The sequence below is a fragment of the Plectropomus leopardus genome, chromosome 4 (assembly GCF_026936395.1).
Source record: "Plectropomus leopardus strain MGB_pleo_1.0 chromosome 4, ASM2693639v1, whole genome shotgun sequence".
In the NCBI taxonomy this organism is placed as follows: Eukaryota; Metazoa; Chordata; class Actinopteri; order Perciformes; family Serranidae; genus Plectropomus; species Plectropomus leopardus.
The window spans coordinates 2,873,203-2,892,935 of NC_142179.1; the positions used below are offsets into that span (position 1 = coordinate 2,873,203).

The 19,733-nt window shown below is 35.8% G+C and overlaps 2 protein-coding genes across 2 annotated transcripts; one reads left to right on the top strand and one right to left on the bottom strand.

Moving 5' to 3' along the window:
• The first annotated feature begins 1,088 nt into the window (after positions 1–1,088).
• On the top strand, positions 1,089–7,742 carry derl3 (derlin 3). The gene is made up of 7 exons (XM_042488587.2): positions 1,089–1,218; positions 1,945–2,010; positions 2,146–2,219; positions 2,306–2,399; positions 4,965–5,160; positions 6,075–6,165; positions 7,083–7,742. Exons 1-7 carry the CDS (start codon positions 1,129–1,131, stop codon positions 7,177–7,179), a joined length of 708 nt encoding a protein of 235 aa, XP_042344521.1. The 5' UTR covers positions 1,089–1,128; the 3' UTR covers positions 7,180–7,742.
• A 2,078-nt stretch (positions 7,743–9,820) lies between these two features.
• On the bottom strand, positions 9,821–19,239 carry LOC121966661 (SWI/SNF-related matrix-associated actin-dependent regulator of chromatin subfamily B member 1). Its single transcript, XM_088076306.1, has 9 exons — positions 19,082–19,239; positions 17,261–17,372; positions 16,262–16,391; positions 15,716–15,853; positions 14,415–14,542; positions 14,158–14,324; positions 13,269–13,459; positions 11,359–11,490; positions 9,821–10,291 (listed from the first exon to the last, which is right to left on the bottom strand). Exons 1-9 carry the CDS (start codon positions 19,220–19,222, stop codon positions 10,252–10,254), a joined length of 1,179 nt encoding a protein of 392 aa, XP_087932432.1. The 5' UTR covers positions 19,223–19,239; the 3' UTR covers positions 9,821–10,251.
• Positions 19,240–19,733: the final 494 nt, after the last annotated feature.

Below are 19,733 nucleotides of genomic sequence, written 5' to 3' on the forward strand. Positions count from 1 at the left end.
AAAAAAAAAAAATGATGATTTAAGACATTCTCAGTCACAAGGTGACTAAAAATACCAAACTAAAATACCAGTAGCACTTAAAAAAAATTAAATCATGTATTCATACCGTTGTTTGTATTTCTTTTATTCACCTACTATTATTCATCTACTTTTTAATTTAAAAAAAAAAAATAAATTCTCAGTCACACCAATAATTAAAATTATGGTGGGTACATCTTTTTTTACGGAAGCGGATTAGGGCCATTTATGATGGTGAAAATAATTTTGGGCAAATCGAGATTAAAGTCGAAATTTCGAGAAAACCCGCGGCTGCATTGAGGGACCCCTGCCCGCCCTGTGTACCCCCCAGCCGGGCCAGGTCACCCCGGGCCGGGCCTCCGGGATCCCACTCCGGCCACGAGCAGCCCTCCCCGGGCAAGTACACAGAGGCCAGCGCGGCTCTCCGCTCTCCTTGCGACTTTATTCTCGAAATTTCGACTTTAATCTCGAAATTATATCACGACTTTATTCTCGACATTTCGACTTTTTCTCACGAAATTTCGATTTAAATCTCGTAATTTCGACGTTATTCTCGAAATTTAAACTTTATTCTCGTCATTTCGACTTTAATCTCGATTTGCCCCAATTTTTTTCTCCATCATAAATGGCCCCAATCCGCTTCCGTAAATTATTATAATGTATTTCACTCAACTATCATTTATCTAGTTTTATTTTTTAAATTTGATTATCATTCTCTTATTTTTCTTCCCTAAGATATTTCAGTCATTCCACGCTTTGTATTTATATCTATATATTTATTTGTTTATTTATTTGTCTATTACTTATTTTTCTATTAATCTATTTATTTATTTATATAAACATTATTTCACAAACTAAATTCCGCTGGGATTAGGATATTATTTTTCTAAGGTACAGATAAAGAGTAAATGTAATAAATTAATCATATTCTGGATATTTCTGCAGTAATTATATTTCTGCGTCTGTGATTATTAGAAGTTTACAGGATGCGGGGTGGACGGCGTTAATTGACGGTCGAAGCTGATTGGCTGGTGGCACGCAGAGGGGGCGTGGCCTGCGCTGCTCATTCAGAGAGTAAATCATGTCTGACAGTGAGCCGCAGCAGCAGCGATGGCTCACAGCTTCACTCAGGAGTATTTTCAGATCCCCGTGGTGACCCGAGCCTACACGACCGCCTGCGTCCTCACCACCGCTGCTGTGGTAAGAAACAACAAATAAACAACAACAACAACAACAATAACAGTTTAAACTTTGACCTCCAGCTGCGATCAGACAGGAAAACAACTATTTTTTTTTTTTTTTTAATTAAAAAAAAAAAAAAATCATTTCCAACTTTTTGAGCTGAATTATGTTGTTTCCATTTGTTTGTTTTTATTTGATGTAACTGTGTGCAGCTCACAGTTTTTGCTTTATATTCACGATTAAATGGCTTTCTAGTAGAAAAGAATAGATTCAACAAAAACTTGAAAACACTTGAACATTTTTTTTGGTCATAACATGTTGAACTGTTGGAGCTTTTAAAATAATATTAACAAGTTAAAATGTAATAAAACCCTCTGTCAGTAGTAGTATAGTACTTCATGTTTAAAGTTTATTGTGCATATTGTACATATTTTTAAGTCAATATTTATATGTATTTGTAAATATTCATGTATGTATTTGTTTGTTTCTTCTTTCTTTAGCACAATTTTGATTCTTTTCTCTATTTTATTGCTTTCTTTTAATTTGTTCAAATTCCAGTATTTTAAATATGATAATAAATAGTAATATATTTCAATTATGATAAAAAATCAATCAAATCAAATTAAAATAAAGTAAAATAAAATTCAGTATGTTAATGCTAATTATTACTGTTCATGAATGTCTTGATACCCAACGTGCTGAAAAATCCTAAACTGTGTGTTTTGTTTTCGGGTTTTTTGTAAGCAACTCGAGGTCATCACCCCCTTTCAGCTCTACTTTAACCCAGACCTCATCATCAGAAGATACCAGGTAGCATGTATTAACGATTCAATGAAATTTAAACACACACACACACACACACACACACACACACACACACACACACACACGTGGTATGTTTTATATCTACACCCTTAATTCCCTTTTTTGTTTGTTTTTTGTCAGATATGGCGCCTAATAACCAGCTTCCTCTTCTTTGGTTCTCTTGGGTTCAGTTTCGTGTTCAACATCATCTTTCTGTATCTTTTACTTACATCTTAGTTTATTTTTAAAAACCCAACTTCTAAAGAAATATCTCTGCAGCAGCGTCCTTAACTACAGGAAGTTATCGATACTGCCGGATGTTGGAGGAAGGCTGTTTTCGGGGAAGGACGGCGGATTTTGTCTTCATGTTCATGTTTGGAGGAATCGTGATGACTGTATCCTTTCAGACGTTTGGCAAAAGAAAGTGTTCATGAAAGGTTTTACTGCAATGACGCTTAAACTACGTGCTGTTATGACATTTTAAAATTACTCCTTAAAGGGAGTTTTACAGAAATCATAAAAAAGGACATTTTTTCACTCAGATTAGATTCGATTTTTACTGTCATTGTCCAAAGTAAATATCAGTGGAACAACATTAACAAGATGAAACAAAATGATGCAAAGATGAAAGATATAGATAGAGATGAATGGAGGATGAAAAATGACAAAAGAACAAAAGTTTTATTAATGTGTACATTTATACAGAAATAACAGCAATAAAAACAGAAATGCTCAACATAGGCAGAAAAACTGCATGTAAGTGTATAAAATTGCTAAAAAAAAAAAAAAAAAAGTTATTTAATCATGTTTAATTATCAACCATTAATGTTATCCATAATTTTTATTTTTTTATTTTTTGGAAATGAGAGATAGTTGTAATTATTGGTTAATATACAATTTATTTCAAATATCATCATTAACTTTTTTATTTTATTTATTTGTTTATAGATTTATTTAACAAAACAATCTTGTTATTATGATTATTATTATTATTATTTAGCTATCATACTTTAAAAAAAATGATCTACAAGCTCCTCAAACTGATTGTGGATTTATTTTTAATACTAATCGATGATTTGTTTCAGTTTTAGTATGAAAACTGTCCACAGTGAGGTCTTTGTACTACAGGGATTATTCTAGACATTATTTCTTAAAGGTTTTACCAATATTTTATTTTTTTTAATGTGCTTTTTTAAATGCAGTTTAGAAATCTCAGGGACGGGGCCAAAAGTCCTCTGTATCGATACAAAGTGGTGACAGAAATCTAAGAAAGGACATCTAAAAATCTGGTCATATAAAACAAAAACTTGGTGCAAAGTTTGACACCACCAGATTGATGAAATATGCTTTAATAAATTTGGGTAAACTGATTCCTTAAGGTGGAAAAAAAGCTGGTTTCAGTCGTTTCTGTCAGATTTCAGGTCAGTGTGGTGATAAGCTGGTGGATAAACATCTCATTTGTAGGTTTTGTTATTCTCCTGTGGGCTACTTTTTAGACATCTAATTTAGGACGCCCACTGGCCAAAAACACGTAAAACCGGCTACTATACCTGCAGCCTGTCTCTTTCTGATGACGCTCAGCAGTTTGTGTCCGGAAGCTCTTGTTTACTCTCCAGGTTGATGATTCGGTCTCGGGTCTGTTCAGCACAGACGTCCCTCTGGGCTGCTGTGAAAAAGTCAACGTACAAGTTTAAGAGGTTTGTCTGGAGCTGTTTGATGTTTTATAGACAGTAAAAATGCAGCCGTAATTCTGCTGTAATATCAGGAGAGCACAGTGTGCTGTTGGGACGGTAACATGCTTCGGCTGGCTTTTATTGTGAAAGGTTTAGATATCGCTTTCACAAGAATAAGACGCGAGGTCACAGTGACCTTTTACCTCCAAATTCTAATCAGCTCATCCTTGTCTCAACGTGGACATTTGTGCCAAATTTGCGGAAATTCTCTCAAGGTGTTTTTGAGATATTGTGTTCACAAGAATGACTCAGATGCAAGGACACGGTCACCTTGACCTTTGACGACCTAAATGTAATCTGTTCATATCTGAGTCCAAGTAGACATTTGTACCAAATTTGAAAAAATTCCCTTAAGGTGTTTAAGATATGATGTTCACAAGAATGGGACAGGTGCAAGGTCATGGTGAACTTGACCTTTGACCGCCAAATTCTAATCATCCTGATTCAAAGAAGAATTTAAGGAAACTCAATCAAGGCCTTCTTTATATATTGTGTCCATGAGAATGAGATGGATGCAAGGTCACAGTGACCTTTGACCACCTAAATGTAAATTTTTGAGATATTGGGTTCCATGACTAAAACGGATGAAAGATCCCATAGCGACAGTGATCTTTAAGTTCTGACTACAAAATTTGGGTCAGTTCATCCTTGACTCAAAAGGGACATCTGTGCTAAATTTGAAGAAATTCCACTAAATGTGTTCTTGAGATTTAGTTTTCACAAGAGTAGGACAGTTGAGATCACAGTGACCTTGACCTTTGACCACCAAAATCTTGTCAGTTTATTGTTCAGTCCAAGTGGACATTTGTGCCAAATTTCCCTCAAGGCAATCCTGACATATTGCGTACTGAGATACTGGGATGGATATAAAAACCAAGGTGACCTTGACCTTTGACGACCTAAATGTAATCTGTTCATCTTTGAGCCCAAGTGAACATTTGTACCAAAACTGGAAAAAAAATGTTTTTAAGATATTGTGTTCACAATGAGAGATGCAAGGTCATGGTGATCTTTTTTTTTTGTTTGTTTTACAATTTTTCTTATTTGTCGGTTCATTTCTACAATATTGGTTTCCCGTTATCTCAGCTCAGGTTTAAATCAGGCCTTTAGGATATGTTTTGTTTTTTTGTTTTGTGAAATTAAACGTGAAACTTTAATAAATGTAAAAAATTTAGCTCTAAGGTGAAACAAACTGTGACGATTTGTACGTAACCTGAAAGCCTGCAGCTTTTCGGTCTCTTCGCCAACGTCTTCTTCCTGGGTCAGGCCTTCATCATCATGCTGGTGTACGTGTGGAGTAGACGACATCCGCTCGTACGCATGAACTTCTTCGGCCTCCTGAACTTCCAGGCGCCGTTCCTGCCCTGGGTGCTCATGGGATTTTCGCTGCTGCTCGGGAACTCCATCATGGTCGACCTGCTGGGTACAAAAACAAAATCTGATGAAACGTAACTATAGATTAAAAAAAAAAGAAAAACTAGATAAACATTTGTATATCAATTACTCACCCCGTGTTACGATGAATCCACACATGCCTCTTTGGTCGACAAAATATCCGAAAACACTGTGGTTCATTTTTAACACCAGTAATATCAAAACATCCGTAAATCTTCCACAACTCGTGCAGAATAACTGAATCCTCACTGTAGTTTAATTTTTACATCTATTGCACATATTGTACATATTTTTAATTGTATATATTTGTATTTGTACATATTTAAGTATGTATTTGTAAAAAACAAAATTTCTTTCTTTAGTGCAACTTTTATTTAAAAAATCTATTTTATTGCCTTCTTTTAACTCTTTAATATGTTAAAAAATCTTAAGGTATTACAATTGTTAATAATTAAATTAAAATAACATTAAATAAACGTGTGGAGCAGAAAACATCTGCTCGTCCGCATAAACTTCATCAGCCTCCTGAAATCCCAGGCGCCCTTCCTGCCCTGGGTGCTCATGGGATTTTTGTTAATTTATCCAGTATTTATTCAGTACCTTTCAAACAGACATTTCGGATTCTCTCCTTAAAGCCAGGCTCCATTAACAAAACCGATAATTTTACCTCTCTGAACACAGGAGCTGCTGATCTACCGCTGCCTCCATCAGTTAGTTTGTTTTAACTAAATTGTATTATCAGACAGTTAGAGTCCAACTGCAAAAATAATTATTTTAATGCAACATTTTGGCACTAGAACCTAAACATTAAATTACATTAAAATCATGATTTTTGCAAAGTTATATTTGGAAAAAGTCTCAGTAACCTCCTAAAACAGCTGGTCACTGTAGTTACTGGTTTATTATTTGTTACATATAATATATTTATTTGTTTTTCATCAGGTATCAGCGTCGGTCATATGTATTATTTCCTGGAGGACGTGTTTCCAAACCAGCCGGGAGGAAGGAAGCTGCTGATGACACCAGAGCTTCTGTAAGGACCAGATTTTTTTAACTTATACATATTTATTTTATTTGTTTATTTATATGTCTTAAACTATGAACTGTGTTTCAGGTATTTCCACATTTTGTTAAAATTGTCTTTATATGTAATACATTTTTTTAGCCATTGTTGGTTGGTTGTAGTAAAAACATTTCTGGGTTAAAGTTCATTTTATTTTGCTAAATTAAAATTTACTTAATATTTTTAAAATAATCGTGGCATTTGTTCTGAGTAAAACAACGTGTCAAAATTAAAGCAAGACGGAAATATGCTGTAAAGTTGGCGAATGTTATATTTTAAATTAAGAAATTGGGAAACACTGTATTGCCACAGACTATCTTTTTAAAAATCATTTTTATTTTAAATGACAGCAGGTTGTCTTTAACCGTTTAGCAGCCAATTCTGCTCAAGTTTTTAAATGGTTAAAGATAAAGGCACGGAAATAAAGCTGATTTATGAAAATTCGTTCTAGCACTTAAAAGCTTTGCAGGGTTCAGTCAGAGGAGATACATTTTATGACAAAGTTGGGTTTTCAGTTGTTCCAACACTTTTTCATAGAAAAAATTATGGAACTTTTTCATAATATATATATTTTTATTTCCCTACAAGCCTGTAATTGTAATTTCAGCTCTGAGGAGAAAATCAAACATACGTGACGGTCACACATTAACGCACGTTAGAGCAACGTTGAGTCGAAGCTTTAGAAAATAAATTTATATTATAAACTTTTTCTAAGATTTTAAATGACTTTTCCAGGCTGAGAAAGTGTGATTGTGAAATTTCATGATTTTTTTCGTTGTATTTATAGTTTAATTGTATAAAGAAAACCAGCGTCTTTGTCTGATTTAAGAAAAGCAAAGAGATATTTTTTTTTTTTGTTAACATGTGATCCCGTTCTCTCCTCGCAGGCGGATCATGTTCGACCGGCCGGAGGACCCAGACTACCGTCCCCTCCAGGAGGAGCAGCAGGGGGGAGGTCTGCAGGACGAGGAGCCGGACAACTAACAGCACCAAGACGCCCAAAATCCAGAAAAATCAGAGGACAAAGGAAGAAAGTCAGAAAAGTGTCTGAGGAGGAGGAGGAGTGTCTTTTTTTTAAACCAAAAAATGCAAAAGCATGTTGGAGTTTAATGGCACGTTCAGGCTAAGCATTTTAACTCCGGAGAAAACAGCAGCACAGAGACGGCCGAAAAGTCTCAGAAGAAGACTGAATTTTGCTTCCAGAAACTGCAACATAAACTGGCAGTGAGATATAACCCCAAAATGCATTTGGGTTGCTCAAAGAACGACAGAGCGCTGCGTCCTGCACACGCATGTTGGCAACAGCAAAGACACTGAAGAAGACCGTCAGAGTTCACATGAACCGAACCGTGCAGCATGTCAAATGTTTTAACTACTTAAAACCTGCACAAACTGGATTGACTTCTTAATTTAAAAATAGGTAGGAAGGCAAAAGAAAAAATGACTCAAAGATAAGCGAGAAATTAAGAAATAGAACTAGAAAATCCCCTGAAAATCAGTAAACAAAACCACAAAAAATTAAAAACAAAAACAAAACAAAAAAAAAACCAAGGCAAACAAAACTGGGAAATGTTGCTTTGAAAAAAATAGTTATTTTGTGACATGATTTTAAAAATTACATGAAAAGTTTTTTTTAAAAAAGTAAACAAAAACAAAACATGCAAACAATACTTACTTTAGAAATATAATTATTCTGTAACATAATTTTAAAAAAATACCTGAAAAATAGTAAAAAAAAAAACAAAACCAGAAAAAAGTAAAACAAAATGTACAAACAAGACTAACAAAACTTGAAAAATTGCTTTAAAAAAAAGATTGTTCTGTAACATAATTTTCGAAATCACCTGAAAAATAAAAAACAAAGTAAAAATCCCAAAACGTAAAATAAAACATGGAAACATGAAAAAAAAAATCAAAAAATTGCTTAAAAAATAATTATTATTCTATAATATAAATTTTAAAATTACCTGACAAATAGTAAAATAAATGTGGGAAAGTTGCTTTAAAAAATATAATTATTCTGTAATATATTTTTCAATGTAATTATGATAATTAGAATTAAAAAACTTTTTTCTAAGACATTTTCCCTTTTTTTTTAAAATAATAATTTTATAAATCAATTTATTTCCTGCAATTTGTGGATCATTTCCCATGAAGTTACTCATTGTTTTTTTTTTAAAAAAGCACCTAAATTTGCTCAGGGTTCGAAGGTTTAAATACTGAAAGGTGTCTGAAAGCAGCAAAAGAAAAGTGATGTTCTAGATTTAAAAGGGTTAAAAATCAGCTTCACAAATGCTTTATGAGAAAGTAAACACACTGCACTTATACTTTGTGAGCATAAAAAACCCACAAACATCCCTAAAAAACATGTTCCTTGCGAGAAGTAAAATCAGCTGGAAACATGCTGAAAGTCCTAATTTCTTGTCTAACTTGACACGCTGAGCAAACGAAATATTTTGCTTCGGAGAGGCTGAAAGAAGCAGCAGGACTGAACATCACGACTCCCTCCCGCTCTGTTGTGTCACTGCCGCTGGTTCACAGAACTGCCGACGGCCTGAAATCCCATCAGCCCCGTCTGCACACGCTGCACTTTCACCCGCTGCCTTTGTGGGTCAAACACTGAGAGGGACAAAATGGAAATTGCTTAGCACGACAACACGCAAACACGCCTCTGCGGGACCCCCGACAACAAAACTAAGCCTTCATCATCCCTCATAACAGCACCGCTGAGAGATGTTACTCACAGCTGGAGCGCGACTGAAGAGGCCCGACATCGAGACCCCGATTCTGTTTCCACAGTCAGCCACAGCTTTGTTTTTCTCCTCAGGGCGGAGAAACGTCCTTACAGTCACAACATTACGGGACGGAAAAGTCGGGCTGAAAGATTTAAGGCGTAAATCTAGTTGTTTTCTTAAAACAAACATAGGCAGAAGGCAGTGCAAGAAAAAAATCCTAAAAACAAAGAAATGATTGTAAAAACTACAAGAAAATTATTATATAAAAGCAAAAAAGAACGTTAATAAAACAAAAACGAACAAGGACACTATCTGTAAAAAGTGCTTAAAAACTACAACAATTTTTTAACATAATTTTAAACATGCAATGAGACGTGGGCAAATTCATTTCTTTCAAAAACACAGGAAGTGACAATGAGCACCGCAAGACAAAGTTACCTAAAATAAATAAATAAATCAATAAATAAATAAATAATTGCAAAAACTACAAGAAAACTACTAATATAAAAGCAAAAAAAGAAAGCTGATAAAACAAAAACAAGGAAACTTCCTGTAAAAAGTGCTTAAAAACTACAATAATTTTGTAACATAATAAAAAACAAGCAATTATGATAATTGTTTGTACGACCGTGATCAAATTGATTTAATTTCTTTCAAAAACAGAAAGAAGGCAATGAGCTCTGCAAGGAAAAAAATCCTAAAAATAAAGAAATAATTGCAAAAACTACAAGAAAATTACCTGAAAATGAGTGTGTGTGTGTATATAAGAAAACTACCTGTAAAAAGTGCTTAAAAGCTACAATGATTTTGAAATATAATTTTAAACATGTAATTATGATAATTTAAAATATTTCCTCTTTAAATGATGCACGATACTAAAAGCCAGCAAATCAAGCTCTTTCACTTTTTTTTTTATTTTGTAAGAATTAATAAAATGTACAAAAAGACAACAAATACAACATAACAATATATTATCTGAGACTGGCTGTGTGGTTTTTTTCTCCCTCTGTGGTCGGGTAAAGAGAGTCAGTGGTCAAAGTGAGGGAGCGGCTTCGCCACGCCGAGGGTTCGGGAAGGAAACACGAAGGATTTTCTACCGGGGGGGGGGGTCTTCTCCAAACAGAACATAATATTAACATTAATAATAAAAAATAAAAATGAAATGGTGAACGGCGACCTGACTGAGAACCCGGTCGAGCGGAAAGACATCCAGCGCGCGATGGAGGGACGTCGTTGCTGCTGATGTTTTCGAAGCGTGACTGCGGTCATACCTCAATCAAGACGAGCGCCGTTCCTGTGGGCGGCGCTGACGCTGCTGCTCCTACCATGCAGGCGCCGTGTTCGCCAGTCGCCTCATTCGCCTGCAGAGAGAACGGGAACAGAGCGTCAACGACCAAACTTTAAAAAACAACTGCAGCAACATAAACTGATACAAACTTCCTCTTATTAAGAAAAAGACACGTCATAAAGCATTATATTAAATACAATAATAATTATCATAATAAATTAATAATAATAATAATAATAATGACAACAATGACAGTAATAATATTCTTTTTTTTTATCTCTAAAATTCCTGAAATCATTTTAAAAGTGCCTTTCACAAATTATTCTAATTAGGGCTGCGAAAAATGCTATTTTATATTAGATTATTTTTTTCTTTTAAATTAATCAATTGCTGGAAAATTATGTAAAACTCTCTTCAAAATCTCACAATAAAAAAATGATAAAAATAACAATAATAATATTATATCTACATTTTTTCCATTTTTTTCATCTATAAAATGCCTGAAATCATCTTAAAAGTCTTCGGATTAGGCCTGCAACAAACTCTTATTTTCATAATTGATTTTTAATTTGTCTGCAATTTTTAAATCAATGAATTGCAAAATTAGGTTACCTAAATTTTGTAGGTAATGTCTTTATATTTTTTTGTTTATTCCTAAAGTTCCTCCATTTAAAAGGATTTTTAATGATCAAATCTGCAATATTTGTCATTTTGAAGGAGCAGAAAACATAATATTTGGGGGGAATTTTTGCTCAATAATTGACAATAACAAATAATTAGTGATCAAACTGATTATTAAATACTTACTTAGAGGTGGAAAATGAGCAATACAGCATACAAAATGCACATATATAGTATTGCAATATTTAGCGCAGCAACGTTGTATTGATACACAGAGACATAATACTGACTTTGAAAATGATTTCGATTATCAATATTGAAAACATAATCACACGTCTGTTTCTGTTAGAAAAACCAATTCAAGCTTTTCAGCTGTACCTCATATCACATTTTATTTACCTTAATTTAAATTTAAAAAAAGGTAAAAATCTTGTTTTGAGGTCATAACTGGAGAGGAAGGCAACATGAAAACAGAAAGATCCGACAGCAGCCGGCTCCGTCACGGCGGCCGACACTCACCTCGTGTTTCTGTCCTGATCTCTGATCTTCTTCTCCATCTCTGCGTCCGTCAGCGTCTCCAGCAGGGGGCACCACTGGTCGGCATCGCCTGTGTTTCTGATGGCTATCTCCACCGTGGGCAGCGGGTTCTCACTGCAAAACAACAACAACAACGACGACGCGTCATCATCGAGTGCTGCAGAGTCAAATCAGAGCCGTTTCCGCCTGCAGCTGCACGTTCAGTGGTGACTTTTTCCTTTTTATGTGACTCAGTTCGAATGTTTCTGATTAATTTCCCGCTTTAATATCACCCAGTCACATCGCTCTGTGCACAAAATGCACTTTTAAAATTCAAGCTCTAAAAAATATTAAACATTAATATGATTTTCTACTATAATTGAGTGAATTTTTTTAACCAACATCAGTCCTAATCATAAATATTAATTTTCAGAATTTATTCCTTTAAATGCCATTTTTTGTCACGATGCCACTATGTATTTGGATGAAGGAAAAAGAAAAAAATTTCAATACACTAAATGCAAAGAAGATTATTTTTGGATGATCTCAGTCTGGGATATGTCATCGATCAGCAGCAGTATTGACTGTGACAGGTCACCTAGTGGAAACCGTATTTTCTCCATTTGCCAAATATGGTCAAAATGACCTCATCAGGTGGAAAATAGTCAAAATGATGCATACAATGCATGTTTTTATGCTTTGATGAGATTAGATGAGATGGGATTAAAAATGTCGGTTTGAATGGGTTTCAGTTGAGATTTTTTTACCTTAACAGTCTGAATGTAACTATTTTGGTTGTTTGCTCGCGTTTGTATCGAAAAACACTTTACTCAGTCTATCACTCAGTGTCATGAAATCAGCAGGAAAATAACATATTTCTTCCAAATCCAGACATCCAGCTGTGACAGAGGTCAGAGCTGCTGTCTGGATTTGGAAATATTTCATAACTTCACATCCTGGAAAAACTCAAAAACTCAGACGGCAGACTGTCGGCTACATTTCACCCAAAGACGTCAGAGCAGCAAACAAAGACCTCCGTTTAACCCCGGTCAACTCCCCAAAAATGTCAAAACCTGGAAATTTTCAGGTCAAATTTCAGACCTGTGGAGAAAACTTGGCATTCCTCAGACTATAAAAATGTAAAATGTATCAATGACTTTTCAACACATGACTGAAATGGGCTTCTAAGAACAAATAATTAATATTAAAAATAAAATTATATCATTTAAAACTTAATGATGCACATCACAGCCTATTAACACACTATTTAGTAGGGATGGGGAAAAAGTACATAGAAGTATATGGATATTTTTGTCTAGAAATATTTTTATTTCTTTATTATGTAAATTATTAATATTACAAATACAAATAAATATTTTTGGTAGCCTACGAGAATAATATAAACAATTGCTTTTTCAGTCCACTAGATACAATTTCTGCAATAAAAAGGCACAAAGTTATTATTGTCAGATAAAACACATGCTGATAAAGTTTTGAAGTTGAAGTTTTGTAAAATAAATAATGTAAAAATAAAGAAAAAATTTATGGAGCCAGTGCATTAATGGCACCTGGCTGGGAAACGTTTTACCACCAGATTATCTCAATGAACAAACTCCTAATACTTAATGGAAAACTGCATTAATTCCCAATTTCTTTTGCCAGTTTTTCTGGATGTTGGGACAAAGTTTGGACTGAAACTTGAACAGTGACTGATGCTTTTTGGACATGAAACAGTGAATAAACCATCTAAACTTAAGCACAGACTGCAACTTTTTCTTGTGTCGCTGGTAAATCAGATTCCACTCAGATTTTGGATGAAGGAGAAGACTGGATCTGGTTCTTGATACGTCAATAAACGTTTAAAAAAGGCAGCCAGGATACAAACACACGCTCTGTGAAAGCTGAGACAGTACCTGAAGGCGTACGTCCTCTGGTGCCAGCTCAGCTGACCGCGGATGCTGTAGGCGATGGTGGTGACAAACTCTCCGCCCAGGCCGAGCTCGGAGCAAAGCTTCAGGGCGAACTTCTCCGGAGAGTTCTCCCTCTCAGACATGTCCCACTCGAACTGGTCCACCAGCGAGATGTTCCCCACGTGGATGTTCAACTGGAGCACAAAAACATTTCATCAACAAGAGAAGAAGACTCTCCTGATGACGAGTTTCGCTCGGTGGGGAAGTTAAAAGATACTCAGTACGTTTACACGATGTTAGAAAACACGGGACAGATTTGCAACAACGAATAGATAAAACCGATTATTAAATGTGTTGGCAACGAATAAAATTATCGATATGTTGTGTCTTGTGATTATTATCGTTATATTATTATTATATGTCTGAATGCCCGCTCCATTGCCGACGTGTCCAACAGCCCGCTCCAACGTGGACGTATCCAACAACCCGCTCCAGCGTGGACGTGTCCAACAGCCCGCTCCAGCGTGGACATGTCCAACAGCCCGCTCCAGCGTGGACATGTCCAACAGCCCGCTCCAGCGTGGACATGTCCAACAGCCCGCTCCAGCGTGGACATGTGCAACAGTCCTTCAAGTGCGCGGACATAACCAAGAGCCTGTTCCAGTGTGGACATGTCCAACAGTCCATTCAAGCAAGTGGACATGTCCGACAGCCCGCTTGTCGTGCGATTATTATTGTTATATTATTATTATGTGTCCGAAAGCCCGCTTCAGTGCGGACATGTCCAACAGCTTTTATACTGGGACAAGGACAGGAGTCACGTTAAATGGCCTGATCGAGTTATAAATGTAGCTCCACTAAACTGTGTGAATATTTTTTTAAAGAGCGTCACCTTGATGATGACCCTTTGGTCCGTCTGCTCCTCTAGGATGCTGTCTGTTGGATAGGACTCAATCTGCTGTCGGATGGCGGAGGCGATGGCGGGGACAAAGGCCAGCGGGTTGAGGTCCAGGTCGTCGCAAAGGATCTCGGCGAACATCTCAGGCGTCATCAGCTTCTCTGGAAATTTGAAAAAAGGAGGAGAAACATTTGTCTTTGCTCTGATGCCATGCTTTACTGAGCTGACAGAAAGTGACGATGGGACGTTACCATTCATATTCCAGGTGAAAGCGTCTCTGAGCTTCTGTCCCTCGATCTCCATGTCCAGACGGATTGGAACCAGAACTTCGGACTGGGTGGCGTTCTCGTGGATCACCGCTGGATCGTGGTCGTCAAAGCTGAGCGAGACAAAACACACACGGGGAAAAACTTAGTGACAGCAGCTGAAATTAAACACAGCTCTCGCTGTACATCTGCTGTGAAGACGTCTGTCAAAGGGAGAGTTTGTCTGCTGAACATGTGACCAACTACAAGATGAAGGCGAGTTCGATCAATTTACAGTTTTTCAGTTTTTGAGCTTAAACTGGTGATTTCATGTGGAAAAAAAGGCCAAACTACAACAAAAGTTTATTGTTTCATGCAAGAACCACTGCAGTGTGAACCGGCTCTTAGAGCTGAATTTTTGTCATTTGCTTCTATTTCTTCCTGTTACTCACTTTGAAAGCACCGCAATGGACAGAGAACAGCTGATTCATGAAGTTTAAATGATAATTTATCTTTATTATGTCTCATTATTATTTATTATATTATATTATTTTTTATTTTATTATTTTATTTTATATATATTTTTTAAATATTTTTATTGTTATTTTTATTTCTATTATGTTTTTTATTAATAACATTATCATTATTACTAGTATGATTATTATTACTGTTATTTTCTACTGTTTCTTTATTGCATTTATTTATTTATTTTCATAATATTACTGTGATTCTGCCTCTGGTAAAAATCTGTAAAGATCTTCACAGATTTTTGGCTCCCCCTGCTGGGATGTACCATGTTGTTTGCATTTGTGGAAAACATCTATCACACCTGTGAAGATTACGTTATTGCCAGTGTGCACGCTGAAGAAGGCCGTCTGGCCTGAAACATTCGTGAGGCAATAAGAGAGATGTCCTGTTTTGACTGTGTTTATTACATCTCCTCATTTAACTACACTATGTGCTATGATCTATTCAGGGGCGGCTGCTAAGTCAAGTACAACAGCTGGTAATATTCGGTATAGTGGTCTATTCGGATGTTTGACTTAATACAAAACCACTTTTAAAACTGTACATATGCAAAACCCGGATGTGACGTTCTACTGTACGCTGAAAATCTAACTGACTGGGGAAGTCCTAAAAGTGAGTGAGTGTTTACATTAAAAAGCTAAGCGTCCTCCTGTGTAAATGTGTAAATCTACTACACAAAGATGTTTACATTCACGCCTTTCCTGTTGGGTTTAGTTTGGTAACGCTCCACCGGTTCATCGGGAGAAACGTTGTGATTTGTGCAGGTTGCCGTTGCTCACCACAGTGGGAAAGTCCTCTTCTTGTCGCGGCCCAGACGGCTGCGGTTGATGGTGGTGGAGCACGGCACGGCGTCCAGGTGGTGGGAACTGTTGGGCAGCGTGGGAACCCACTGACTGTTCCTCTTCGCCTTCTGTTCCCTGGTGACAGAACAAGACAGATGGGTATGTGTGAAAATCTTACAAAATAAGATGGCGTGTTTTCCTCCATTTCTAATTACCTCAGTGGGGACATGCAGTACATTTTCAATCTCACCAACATAGACGTCAATGTTCAGCACTTACAGGTTACATAATACTCCGTTTGGAAGGAGAGGAAATGTCATTATTAATACAGGATTTTTAAATTCTTATTATTATTTTTTATTTTATTTTAATTGTATCTTTTTATGAATATATTATTCAAGGTTTTTTATTCTTATTATATATATATGTATTTTTTTATTATTTGTTTTTTTTAAATATTGTATTTATTTATTTTTCATTCCTGTTTTTTTTTAATTCAAATTGATTTATCTGTGATTTTACATGACAGGGTTGTGGAGGTACCTGAGGTAGGCGGGGGGCTCGGTGCTGATGGACACAGCTTTGTACTTCTCATCGTTTCCTTCGAGGATCTCCTCGACCTCCGAAGCCTTCAGCAGAGTCACGCTGGTGGCCAGCTGAGTGTAGCCGTGATCTGAGTGACAAGAAGAGGAGTCAAATCAATACCTCATAACGTGCACTTACATGATTATCATTTTAACTGGGGCAGCATGAGGTCCTTATCTACTGTCAGTGTGTTACAGTAATACTCAACTTACAGCCTGTGAGCCAAATCTGGCCCCCGATAGGGTGCTTAGTGGCCCCCTAACCAATGTCTTAGTCACAATAAAAATAAAAAAAGGGTAAGGTCCCGGAGTGAATAAACCAGCTTCAAAAGCCTGTTTACCAAAAAAAAGTGCCCTCACATCCCCCGACAGAGGTCCAAGCAAAGCCCCTAATGTCCTAAAATCCTAAAAATGTTCAAAAATCACAGAAATGGCCTAAAACCCAAAACACATCTTAGAATCTGAAGAATGCCATAACCTCCTCAAATCCTGGAAATGTCCTAAAATATTCTAAAATCCTAGAAATGTCCTCAAAGCACAGATACATCCGAAAACCCAAAACACGCTCTCAAATCCAAATGTCAATCAAATGTCCTAAAATCCAAGAAACGTCATAAATACAAAAAGCGGGGCGATCTCTAGCTCAGTGGGTAGAGTGTGCTCCTCATACACCTCAGGCCTCTGCAGGGGCCCGGGTTCGAGTCTGGCCTGTGGCCCTTTGATGCATGTCGTTCCCCCTTCTCTGTCCCATCTTTCCTGTCCCCAAATCCTATAAATGTCCTCAAATCCCAGAGACATGGAGCTGCTGTGATTGGCCCCCGAGCAAAGCAGGTTGAGTATCCCACAACAGCAGCGTTTAATATCAGAGGAAACAAAGGAGATTAGAGATAATGATGGAGACTCAGAGCTTATTACAGCACACACCGCTGTACGTGTGTCGGGACTGCACTCTACTGACCGTGAGACGACTCCACGATTTTCTTTCGTTCTTCTACTGATGCCAGTTTTCTCCATAATGACGGGTATCTTTTATACAGGGAGCCTCTGAACATACGGAGGTAGTTTCCCACCTGAACACACACGAAAAATGGAAAGAAAAAAAAAACAACACAAAAATAAGAATTCTTGGTGCACAGTTCAGCAGACTGCAGAGGATGTACTTTAGTGTACAGATTTGGGGATGTTTCTTATGTGTTTATTTGAGGATATATGTTTGTATTTGTGGTATTTAAGGGTGTGTGTTGTGTATGTATTCATTGAGGGGTGTTTTGTGTGTTTTTGTATGAGTGTATTCACATGTGTGGATGTATCATTGTTTCTCTTAAATTATCTTTTTTAAAGCAGACATTAAACACAATGCATCTGGTATAATTTATCTATAAATACATTTATAAAATAACTGAGAAGGCCAAACTCAAAAAAGACAAACTCAATATTTAGAAACCAAATGCACCACTTTAGTTCAGTCATGATAGAGAATAACTGACGTTTTTCTCGTCCAGAAAACAAATTGAACTTACATTTAATTCTTCTGTATTTTTAAATTGTTTAAAAAAATGTTTTTTGGTTGTTTCTTTTTTAAAAAACAGAAAGACATAATTGAAGGAAAGTAGAAATTGCTAAAATTGCTGATTCCAGACTTTGAGCTGGAAGTATTTTGAAAGCTGGTACACGGCTTATTAGGTGTTTAGAAAATGGTTTCTTGTGTAAGAAACTATACTGCTGGCATGTATAATTAGTATACAAGGAGCCACAGAATCAGCTTTGTGGCAAAGTATGTGTACTCACACAAGGAATTTATTTCTCTATTTATTTTTACATTTCCTCAATGAACAAATAAGAGCTATCACAAATTAACAACAATGAGAATAAAATAAAAATGCCAAAGATTATATAAATAAGTGTGCACGTAGTCAATAACTATTAGAAAATAACTAAATAAAAAAATCTATTTGAATAAATACACGTCTTACAAATTTAATATCGTGTACGTGGGAAAACGAAACAAAGTAAACTGAAACAGCTGTGGGTGGGATAATTAAAAATACTGAACACAAAATAGATTCATTATTATTATTATTATTATTATTAACAATAGTAACGACAATTATTAGGAATGCCGAGTGACATCCATAGCGCAAAAAGATTAAATAAAAAAAGACACCATAACTCGATAACTATACACACAAGTAGGTCAAACAATAAGTAAATGTAATAATAACATTATATTAATATATATAAAAAACACCTATCAACAACAATAAGAATAAAAAATAGAAATAACGCCTAGCATTATATAAAAGTCAAGTGTTCACGTAGTCTATAAATATTAGAAAATAACAATAACTAATAACAAAGTATTTCAACAAGTACACGCCGTCCAGATTCATTTTTATGTACCTTAATTAACCAGAACAAAGCAAAATAAAGCAGCTTCAGTTTGGATTTGTGCCGTTAGCTGGCTAGCTTAGCATAAATGTTTAACGATAGCTAGCTCGACCGGAGAAAACCGGGTATGCCTCTCGAGAAAGACGAACGTTTTCAGGTCACATTTTAACCCGTAAAATCAACATTTAAATTGATGTGTTTTATATTCGCTGCTGTTCTCAGTTAAATTAACAATAAAATAGTAAAAAAATGAATGAGTCTTCGTGCGCTGCCCCGCATCGTTAGCCGGCTAGCTAGCTGCTAGCGGACCGGCTGCCGGGTTAAACGACACTTTTCGGCCACATAAGTGAATACTTAAAGCAACAATTAGTTAAATTGGTAAAATATTAACCTCCGATCCGATCATGTAAAAGTCTCCATCCTCCTCGAGCTGAAATTTCACCGGTTTTTGTCCAAACGTTTTGCTAAGCGCCATACTGAAGTGAAACAACAAAGCTCTGAGCCACTGCGCAGGCGCGAGGGACAAGCGCATCCAGACGCTGAGAGATGACGTTACAGTTTATCGGCTCATCAGTCGCTCCTCAGATTAATCAATAATGGATGATTGACCTGTTGAGCTATCATTTAATCAATAAACAATATTTAAAGATTTTTTTCTTAAGATAATATAACAATAATTATTATTATTATTATTATTATTATTATTATTAACACTATTATCATTATTTTTGTTATTCTTCTTCTTATTATTATTATTACAACTGTTAATAATAATAATAATTATTATAATTATCATTGTTATTATTACTACTATGTTTGTATAATGCTTGCATTGTAATTTTGAGTCTAATTGTAAAAGTCTTCTTTTATTCTATTATTGTTTTCTGTTGTATGTGTTTATTCATTTTACCTGTCTGTGCTTATTTCTGTCATTTTGCTGCTGCAACAACAGAATTTCCTCTCCGGTGATCAAAAATGTCTTCTCTGTCTTTACTTTTCTATGATGTAATTAATTCCCTAAAAGTATAAAATAAGATACTGAA